General features: G+C 36.9%; 1 protein-coding gene across 2 annotated transcripts; it reads left to right on the top strand.

The window, feature by feature from the left end:
- The first annotated feature begins 57 nt into the window (after positions 1–57).
- LOC135693736 (uncharacterized) lies at positions 58–8,932 on the top strand. Of its 2 annotated transcripts, XM_065212294.2 has the most exons (12): positions 58–789; positions 1,564–1,845; positions 2,385–2,599; positions 3,345–3,409; positions 3,855–3,968; positions 4,576–4,663; positions 5,219–5,616; positions 6,161–6,440; positions 6,723–6,807; positions 7,311–7,379; positions 7,793–7,938; positions 8,400–8,932. In XM_065212294.2, exons 2-12 carry the CDS (start codon positions 1,603–1,605, stop codon positions 8,725–8,727), a joined length of 2,031 nt encoding a protein of 676 aa, XP_065068366.2. In that variant the 5' UTR covers positions 58–789; positions 1,564–1,602; the 3' UTR covers positions 8,728–8,932. The 2 variants fall into 2 exon arrangements, with proteins under 2 accessions (XP_065068366.2, XP_088967366.1); XM_089111240.1 differs by lacking the exon at positions 58–789 and having other exon boundaries at positions 1,003–1,845.
- The last annotated feature ends 1,405 nt before the right edge of the window (positions 8,933–10,337 follow it).

Raw genomic sequence — 10,337 nt, 5'->3', positions numbered from 1 at the left:
GCTTTTGCAAGAGGCTTCCCTGTCAAACTATATTCCTACCACATTATCGCAAAACCTTGATGCCTGTTTACGCCATCATACAAGTCTATTCTGAGCAGTTCAAATCAACACTTTCTAGTAAATTCTCTGCCAGTTAAACGGGATTTGGCCTATCTAAAAACAAGCATAGTCCATTTGCATTGCTTTTGAGAGCGAATGGGCCTAAAATTTTAACCCCCTCTCTATTACGTTTTTGAAGGTTCGAATAAGATTAATGCAATACTTCAACTGCCAAAACTTCAAGTTATTGCCAAAATTTAAGTTGGAATCACTCTGCTAAAGGATGCACTTGACTATTCGCAAAAGAAATTGCAGGAACTTGTTTGCGTACAAATACCAGGCCAGATGCAAAATTCATTTGAAAATATTTATGTTTATCAGTGATAACTTAATGACCATGTGATTTGTAGATTCAATCATAGCGAGAAATGAAGAATTTTCAGGGGAGAATGCCATTTTAGGAAGATGTCTCAAGAGAATTCGGGATTTAGTCAATGCTTCGAATTCATTGTGTTTGCACGCGCGGCTGGTGCTCCCTTGTTACAAGAAGATGCCAATTTCACCCCTATTCGACCAATCACATCCCAAATGTGGCCTCGCGTATACAAGTGGGGGTTTCTTCATACCTGAGCAACGAAGCGACAACAGGTTCCATGTGCTTCAGAAATTCCATTTTCCTTCCAAGGTTTCACGAGGACACAAGGCCACAACTTGCAGGACAAGTTTGCCATTCCTTCCCATGATACAGAGGTAAGCGAAAATTGTGTTTACACTTATTTTGTCGGTAATTTTGCACCTTCAAGTGTGGAAACAAGTTTTCATGAGCGTAGAAAACCTTTCGTCATTTCTTGTCGTTAATCGTTATGCTAGGCCTGTTTCAATTCATTTTCCTAAAATCCTAATATTGGAACCAGTGTTACATTCGGTAACGAACGGTTTACTACTATAGATGTAAGCAAATTTTTTTGCACAAGGTAAATGCATGAAATGTAAGGTTTCTTTATAAAGCTGGCTCCCGCCAGCAGAGAATTTATTCCAGTACAAAGCCTTTGTTTAGATGACCAAGCTAGCTTTCACCTTGCAAGTATAGGTACTGTATTTCTCACTGAAAGCTTTTCTTATTCTCCCAAAAATTCATATATTTACTGAATTTTTAATCAATTTTGCTTCGAGTTGAGTTTGTTTTTTTATGAATAAAATTTAATAACGAGTTGCACATGGACTAAAATTGATGGGTATCCTTAAGAAGTGAAATGTTTTTGTATTTTTTTCATTCCGTTGGCTCGATTATTCTTAGATTTCAAGGAAGGTTTGATTTTTGGAGAAATTTCTTTCTTGAAATTTATGATTACAATTTATGAAAAAGTCTTATCATATTTCTTAATCTATACCTAAATATTCTAATTTTTGTTGACTTAATGACTTGAGGATGCTAAAGTTGCATTCAATACTTTCCATACAGAATAAGGTTTGCTAACACCAAAAGCTACCTAGAATAAGAAGTAATGTGTACTTTTTATGCAGAGAGGCAGGAAATTGAAGAGACAAAAGTTCAAAGAAGAAATGGAGCTGAGTACCTCACAACAGCCAGGACAGGAAAACGACAAAAACGACGATGCTTTTGTAAAGGTTGAGCAAAGTGGTGTGAAAAGAAAACTGTTTCAAGAAGATGGCACAGAAAACAACGAAGGCTTTCAGGAATATGGTGCTGCCGATACGTGTGGTCAGAGTTCACAGAACTGGGAAAAAGATGCCAAAGAGAATGGCAAGCGGGAAAATAAAATCTTTGGCAAAGAAAAGAAAGGGGTGAGATTTTTTGCTTTTGAATGGTAAGATAAAAAGGGTGAAGGATGGCATCGTCTGTTTACCCTGTCTAAAGAGCCATACACTCATTTGGTGATGACAAGGGGGAATGAATTTAAGGGGTAGAGTGAAATTAGCTTTGACTATAAGTGCCATTGCTGCATCATAAAAGACAACCGTTAACACCCCACCCCTTAAGGACATTCACTGCCCAGGCACCTCGCACCCAATGGGCTAGCAGGGGCTGTAGCCCACCCACTTTTTGCAATAATAGGCTAATAAATTTTTTTTGAAGGTTTACTTTAACGCAGCTTTGGGTAGTTTACTCCTATGTTGTAGCAGTTCTCGTTGACTGGGAACCATTTTTGTTCTTTTTTTGGTGTTTCGTCTTGTTTAATGATATGATGTATTTTCTAACTTGGTTATCTTGGTTTTCTATTACCCTTGAGCTAATCATATCTATCACTTTAAGAGTGGTGCACGGTCTCTGCCACTGCCTCCCTTTTAATTTAAAACTAATACCCCAGTTCATTCCATTGCAGGACGTGGCCATTCTGTTGATAAGCAGCTGCAAGAACGCTTGCCTAATGCGCCTTATTGAGGACCAAGCCATGTTTTATTGCGACAATCCTGAAGTGAACCATTGCTTTCCTGACACAGCATGCCGAATTGCTTCAGTGAAGACTTTTATTCTCATCATTATAGATTTGAACGTTGATTATGTCGACAGCCTTCTCAAAATATCGCTAGCTATAAGGTAGGTTATTTATCGTCATTCACTAGAAGCATCTAGCCTTGAATCCCGATCCTCTGTGACATTGAACTTATCCTATACTTATCCTATACAGAAGGACATCAGTGTTAACTATAGGTACGTCCCAGTAACGGATACCTCACAATAACGGACACCTTGCAATAACGGACACTTCACAATAACGGACACCTCGCAATAACGGACACCTCACTTCAAAAAGAAAAGAAAGATAAAAACCTATACAAACTCTTGTAAAACCTAGCAGTAATTACAACATTTAAAGGATTCATACTTATAATATCACAATTTTCAAATAAAATGCTTCTGTAACAGTCCATCGTATTCCTTAAAAGATTCAGTTTTTCTAAGATCGATTGGTTTTTATATAGGTTTTATCTTTCTTTTCTTTTTCTACAGGACATATATTGATAACAGCATTTTTATGTTGAAATGTACATCCTGTATAAAGATTCGTTATAATATTATTGTTATTATTGTTATCATATATTATTCACAATAACGGTCTTGTCAACAGGATTAATGATAAAGCCGTCTTTTAATTGAATGATGTTGATGTTGTACAAGTTTGTTCCAATTTGATTTGTCCAGCTTGTTGATACTCCGCTCAACTCACCTTACTGCTACATGCTTATCAATAAAACTACTCATTCTTTTAAGCAACCAATTGTACAGCTCCAGGATGGATTTTTGTTTTTGCAGTAGATAATCGAATAGAGGTTGCTTACAGGTCCTCAGCTTATGCAAACCAAGCAACTCCCATTGTGGCTTTGAAGCATGCAGTTTCGTACAAAAGTAGGTACCTGTTTCATAAAGGGCTAGAACGGGGAGTTCTCTCAGTCCAAGTAGCAAATATGATATTCGGAAGAAATGATACTTCATCTAAAGAAATAATGTTCAGTCCAATGTTTTAATATAAGTCACAGTGGCACTGGCAATGGCCTTGGAACAGTAAACTTTAGAAAGTTCTTGCATATTGTATGGTGAATCTGATGATGAATTTTAATGTGTGTTTGATGTGTGTTTCCTTGTGACAGCAAATTTTTAAGCTATAGAATAAAATCTTATTGTTTTTCAGCAAATTTAGGTTCTTTAAGCATAGCATGGTTAATAAATAACCAAAAGAGATTCTTTGGTTCTTCTGCAGGTTGTTTACTGTATGTATGATGGTAACAAACATTTTGACTTCAGCATCTTTTGTCAGCTGGATAAAATCTAATGACCTTTTTGATGATCTTAGTTTCAGAGGAACTATGGAAGAAATATGGTATTTCTGAGATTGTTTATGGCCCTCTGTATCAATCGACCATTGAGCGTATTTGCGAAAGATATTTAAATCAAGTTGCAAAACGAGGTTTGAATTCCAAATATCCTTTGCTTTGTTGTTTTGAATAGAGCATGATTCTGCTCCAGTTATCCCGATGTATAGTATCAATTCTGCTTTTATGTATAGAATGCAAAGAAAGTAGAAGAATGATGTGGGATGCTCATCTGACTGAGGCATGCAAAATGACAAATTATATGTTACCAAAACTAGCAATCATTCACTTATAAAACGCGTAAAATTATGCCTCCCAGTCTTAAAAGATTAATTCAGATAGAACGGAAAATACAATTTTAAAAGTTCTTAAAATGCATTTAAAATTGTATACTCTTGGGTCAACAAATATTTGCAGTATGAAAATGTAAACAATATTCCGAATAAATCTTGCATGAAGGAAAAAGCTTTCAATTCTTTTTTTGATAAACATCGTTGCAATTGTTTTGCATCATGATTTAGTTTTAAAGATTCTCGGAAAAAGAATCTCAAGATAGACTCAGTGGAGAATTGCGTCACTCTCAGAACCTCATTGACACTGAAGCCTAGGGTCACTTCAACATCAAACTTGAATGTGTTAGCTTATAGCACTTCTGTCTTTCACTTATAGCAGGTTGTACAAATTTTATGTTCTCCTTCATAGATCTACCAGGAGACGATAAGTGCCCGAAAAACTCGAACTTGGCCAGTTCAGCAAAGCAAGATGACCTCAGAACATCGATGTCTAAAACGTTTGTCTTGTTTTTTCCTTCCTGTTCTGAAATTATTAACACCGTATGATATTTTGACTTTTGCAGCTGATGTATCTAGTACATGAAAATTCGATGAAGTCTTAACTTTGTTGCTAATAACAGGTTTTTTTCCAGCACAAATGTTTTTTTATAATATACAACAAAACTGTGAAGAAATTGTGAAGAATTCTTTATAGATTGGAGGCTGGATTTTACGAATCCATATTTTAGTTCTTCGAATAATTTGGGGAAGACCACGCCTTTGAAGTAATTGGGTCTATATATAAACTCGGGGAAATAGAACTGCCTGTGACGTAGCCGTAGCACTTGTTTACAGGGAATAATTACTCATGAGATGGAGACTGCCTAACTGGTTTGCTCTACCTTCTCTTGATATACAATTTCGTTAAGAGAAACTGATCAAATAATTAGTGGCTGGATTTATATCTACGTATTCCATGTCCTATCCACCGCATAGTTATTAACTTCTTCCTGAGGCGTTAGCATCGATAAAGGATTTCGTAACAACATTTCTATAACCTTTCTTTTGCTCAGCATAGAGGCAAATGGCCCAAAAAGCATATGGAATTCTGGCCGCATTGGCAGTCCAATACCAGCTTGCGATTCAACGGACCAACTCACGCCATATTGTGAGTCAGGCAGCTCTGACGTCAACATACAGGTGCAACTGGATGAAGAGACAAGATATGTTGATGAAAAATCCCCCTCAGTTCAAACGTGCAGCGCATATTTAACTACTGGTCAAAATTCCTACGCAACCAACTGCGTTGCGCCGTTGAGTGTTTCTGCGAACGGGCGCCAGGCAGCATCAGACTGCCCAATGAACAACAGCTACAGCACCAACCAAGCTGACACGAATGGACCAAAAAGCAATTCAGCTGGCTGGAATGTGATTCAGCAAATCTTAGATTTGCACCAGAATGCACAGAAAGGTATTATGCATCAAATACGTTAGGGACGTTCAAGAGGATTACATCTTAACTTCTTCACAAAAAATCTGATTAACTTTTTACGGCAAAGTTTTCTTTGACAAAGAAGTAAAGAAGTTCATGAAATAAAGGTTTGGCTGAGATCTTCCAAACATTTTGCCAAACTATTGTTTATTCACTGTTTAGCAACGTAGTAAAAGGGGAAGTGAGGCAAACGATGGCTTGCTTTTCTTCCAGCCTTCGCCCTTGAAGGAATTTCGCCTCAGCTACAGGACGGGACACAAAATGTTTTAGCTTACACTTCTATCCTGTACCATAGCCTACCTTAGTTGAGAGCTTTAGCACATGCGGGGCAAATAAAATATATTTCTCTGAATGCTTATGCTTTGACGAGGGGTAAAATCATAATCGAGAATAGACTAATCTTTGCATTTCCGATGATGAAATCTCTGGCACGATTAACCTAACTTGCGAATAGGTTTGTGGGAATACGCATTTGTTTTTTATATTTCTTTACACAAAGTTTATTGAAGTCTTAATCTCCCAGACATAGAGCACAAATCGAAAAGCACTGCCCAACCAGCGGAAACCTCTTCGGTACAAACAGTAAAACCTGTGATGTCACAGCAATCTATAAACATTTATCCACTGGTTTCCCAGAATGCACCAGTGATACGCAGCTATCCCGCACACTCCTTATTTACAGCGCCTGCGTTGACGCAGAATGCAGGGTACATGATCAATGGCACTCCAGGCACCTCCAGTATGAAGTTGTCACTCATACCTGACGAATATACCAAGCATAGCAACAAAGAGCGAGAGAGAAGGTTAGTTGAAGTTAAGACATTTTTGTCTGTTTATTACAGATTTTTTTTCGAAAAAAGAATAACCATTTGTGATCTTCAACAAAGATGTCTTAACATAAATGGAGGGGGAACTGCCTTCTTACGTTTAACTTTAAAAGACACTGTTTTTTGTAATTTACCATAATTGCTGCACTTCTTAAATAATGTATGTAATAACTCTATTCTGTATATCATCATGTTTGCACAAAAAACCGTCACATAGCATATACTTGAATGTTTAGTTCTTATGTGGACTATTTGCAGGGAGCGAATAAAAGACAGCTGCGATGAGTTACGAAAAATTTTGCCCAAGCAGTTGTTATCAGGCAGAAGGCAGGACATGGCAACTGTAAGAAGAAAAACCTCAGTTGGAATTAGAGCATTACACTTATCATCTCTTAATGACGTACTCCATGAAAAAACAAAGAGTCTGAGAACTCGTTTGCTAGACCGAGTTCGTTGAGGAAAGAACGCCTTCATATAAACAAAGAGACACTAAAGATTTGAGGATTGGTTAAAGGATCTTTTTTTCAGACTTCTTGCATTATTAAGTTGACTATGACGATGAAGGATGGATAAAATTGCCACGATTAAGGATCATGATATCTTTAAATTTTTGAGATTTCTTTTATATTTATATTTGCTACATCAGTTAAGAAAAAGGATGAATAGCCGTTTAAAAGGATGTACTTGATCTTATGTTTTTTATCATTTGTTTCTATTATGTTCGCCAAATGTCAAACATATTGATATTAATTATTCGATTGCTAGTACCTGAGGTTCAGGGTAGATCTTCACCGCCAAATTTTCCAAATTTAAATCATCTAATTCAAATACTTGATTTTGCCATAGGTCCTGGAAATGACAGTCTACTACCTAAAAGTAGTTCAAGACCACATTCCAGCAGTTATACACCAACAAGTAAGAAGAAAATCTTTCGCAATTCATTGTCACTTAAACTATTGTCACGTGAATCATTATCACGTGAATAATTGTCACGTGAATCATTGTCACGTGAACCATTGTCACGTGAATCATTGTCACGTGGATCATTGTCACGTGGATTATTATCTATTGATTACCGTACCTTACGTGTAGAAGACTGTATAACATTCATATCAATTAACGAATTACACGCTTTTAGCGTAGAAAACAAAATGGTTTTAAGTTGCTTATCTAAAATCTTGCTTTACGAGACTATTGGTACCATATTCAAGGGATTTAGTCAGAAAGATTCCAATTTATGCAATATGGATAGATCAGGGTTTGAGAGAAAATTAAGTGGTTAAGACAGTGAGCCAATTAGATTCAAATGCATTAAGATTCTGTTTCAGCTTTATCAAAACTTTGTCACTTACAATGACTGGAAAACCCGAAGGAAGCGCAAAGGGCCAGAAATTACTCCAGCCATGCCAAGCATGCTACAAACGAAATATCAAAGAATGCCAGCAACCACAACGATAACTACAGCTTCTAATGGGTAAGTAAATCATTATAGCGCTTTTAGCATCCTGTTGATGTTACAGAGAAGCAAAGAAGTGCCACGTAAGTGTTATACCGTTAAATTTCAGTATAAAGGCCATGTTTGGGACCAAACTTACTGACAGTTTTCTAAAGGTTCTCGATGCCTTGAGGTAACTAATGCAAGACATTGCCTACAGAACAAGCATTCTGGAATACAATTATTCCTTTCTTGTATGGAGGTGTATTCTGATAAAAATTTCATTGGATATCGAATTTATTTTTAAATTAATGTTTAGTTAAGTTTACTTACGAAATTCATTTGACTTGTGCTGACTACAATCCTGGCCAAAAGGTTAGTGGACTGGAGAAAACAACTATTTCTACACCAATGTTTTGAGCCACTATCGTACTTTGGTAACATTTTTCACTACACATTTATAATTCAAACTATACCAATCAACTCATCTCCTGTTTCAGATGTTACAACGGGAACTACACTAATCCGTATATGTCCCAAATGATCCCAACCACAACATATCAGCAATCAAATTTTGGATACTTTTCTTCGATGTACCATTCTCTTGTACCCAATCCATATCACACGCCAGCCACACAGACGGTATATGGCTCAGCCTCACTTCCGTCTCTAGACCATGTTATGCACTTGAGATCACAGTACTATAACGAGGCAGTTCCCTCTCAAAACGGCATCCCATGCTACATAGCAGTGACGTCATCTTCACGTGATATTGGAAACAGCAGTCTGCAGAGGACAGATGCAGGCAAATCCCAATTTATCGGCTAAGCCTGAGAAATTCATATAAAAAGAAAAACATGTATTTTAATACTTGTGTTCTAGAAACAGATTTTCAGTTGAATTCGGGAAATTTGATGTGCTTTGCAGGAAGAATTTAGCAAGCTTTAGACTAGTTGTGTTTTTGCAAAAATATTCTACTGTGTATTTATGAAGCCTTTTAAATAATTTCAACTGAATATACAGTTCCTGCAAATCAGCTTTCTTTCTGATTCAATTTCTGTTCTTCACCGGCATGGGTATCTTGTTGTGGGGCGAAAATGAAAGATTGGTGTTTCAAGGCATCGCTTTCTTGTACTTCAAAAAGCTAGTATTGATAAAGTTCTGTTGTTTTGTTAAAATATTAGTTCAATTTGCATGAGTCCTTATTACATCTCCAGGGTAGATAAAGTCTCTCCTTTTTGAAGTTCAGTAGTATTTTCAAAGTGATAAATAACCGCATAAAAGAACTTGCATTATCAGATAAAAGGTTTTTTTAAAAAGTTCTTGATTCAATTCTTTCAATAATATATTTCATTTATAAAACGCTAAAGAAGGGTCCAGTGTTACAATCTATCACACCAAAAATGTTTTTCTTGATAAGTTTAGCTTAGGACTTGAAGAGTGTATATCGGCACACTAGATTAGACTTTGTCATTTGAAACAGAGATCATCTGTGCACACAATTCTTTCGTGATTTTATTAGTAGAGAACTGTTCATAGATCAAATGAAATCGGCTCATAGTCCGCTCTCTTGCGACCGATAGACCATTGCGTATGCTCTTCTCTTGACAAATCAAACTTGTTTCGTTGCTGTTTAATTCAGTCATCTTTGCGCTGCGCAGGCCCTTTGACTCATCCATCATTCGAAATCTTTGGTTTCCCAAGATACTACAACACACCACAGACTTCGTGTCATTCCATTCAGAACTTAAAATAAATTATGACGTGTCTGGTGGCAAAGTTTGCAATTGAACGCTTTCAGATCGGTCGTGATTTATTAATGGAATCCGTTATAGTTAAAACAAGATTAAAAACCAGAATCCAGGGAAGATTCTGTTTCTAAAACGAAATGCTAATTTAGTTATGAATGCTATTTGTGTGACTGATTTATTCCTGACTTGCCGCTGCAGCCAAGGTGGCAACCCGCAATATTGCTTAACATTGGCTTTCAATTGATTGCTGAACCCGAGTGTGTGGGATCTTTTGCAATTTGATTTACTTTTTTAACACTGTTGGTCGTACGTATACAGTTAGCATTGATTGACATTAGGCCCTCGTTCCATCGAGGATGTAATGTATCTCGTGTCGAAAGCTACTGAAAATCTAGCGATCTTCGTCTTCCCAATCACCAGGTTATACGTTATACATGTAGCCCGTCGACTCCATAACACAAAATTCCTTTTCTCCAGTGAAAAACTTCTCCATGCCTAGAAATTGAACCTTTTTATTGCAGTTGAGCAGAGGGCGGGATTGCAGCGCAGTAAATTAGTTAGTTTTCGGAGTCTTTTGCTTGGGTAGCAGTTCTTTTTAAACCTATCAGCTGCATCAAGATATCAAATTTTAAGACACCTTTTCATACTCTGAGGCAGTTTTTTAGAGCCCATCTAGTTTCTTTCACC

Source organism: Rhopilema esculentum, chromosome 11 (assembly GCF_057945365.1).
Source record: "Rhopilema esculentum isolate cy_ngs chromosome 11, ASM5794536v1, whole genome shotgun sequence".
Lineage (NCBI taxonomy): Eukaryota > Metazoa > Cnidaria > Scyphozoa > Rhizostomeae > Rhizostomatidae > Rhopilema > Rhopilema esculentum.
Note: the sequence above shows the minus strand (reverse complement) of the source record. Positions and strands in the feature narration are given on the sequence as shown.

What these genes read in the sequence shown, in the direction of transcription:
- LOC135693736 (XM_089111240.1), top strand. Translation starts at nt 1,558, where the DNA reads ATGCAGAGAGGCAGGAAATTGAAGAGACAAAAGTTCAAAGAAGAAATG. An exon ending in AAAATATCGCTAGCTATAAG is followed by an intron (nt 2,600 to 3,344) that starts GTAGGTTATTTA and finishes GGTTGCTTACAG; the next exon opens with GTCCTCAGCTTATGCAAACC. An exon ending in AAATCAAGTTGCAAAACGAG is followed by an intron (nt 3,969 to 4,575) that starts GTTTGAATTCCA and finishes TCTCCTTCATAG; the next exon opens with ATCTACCAGGAGACGATAAG.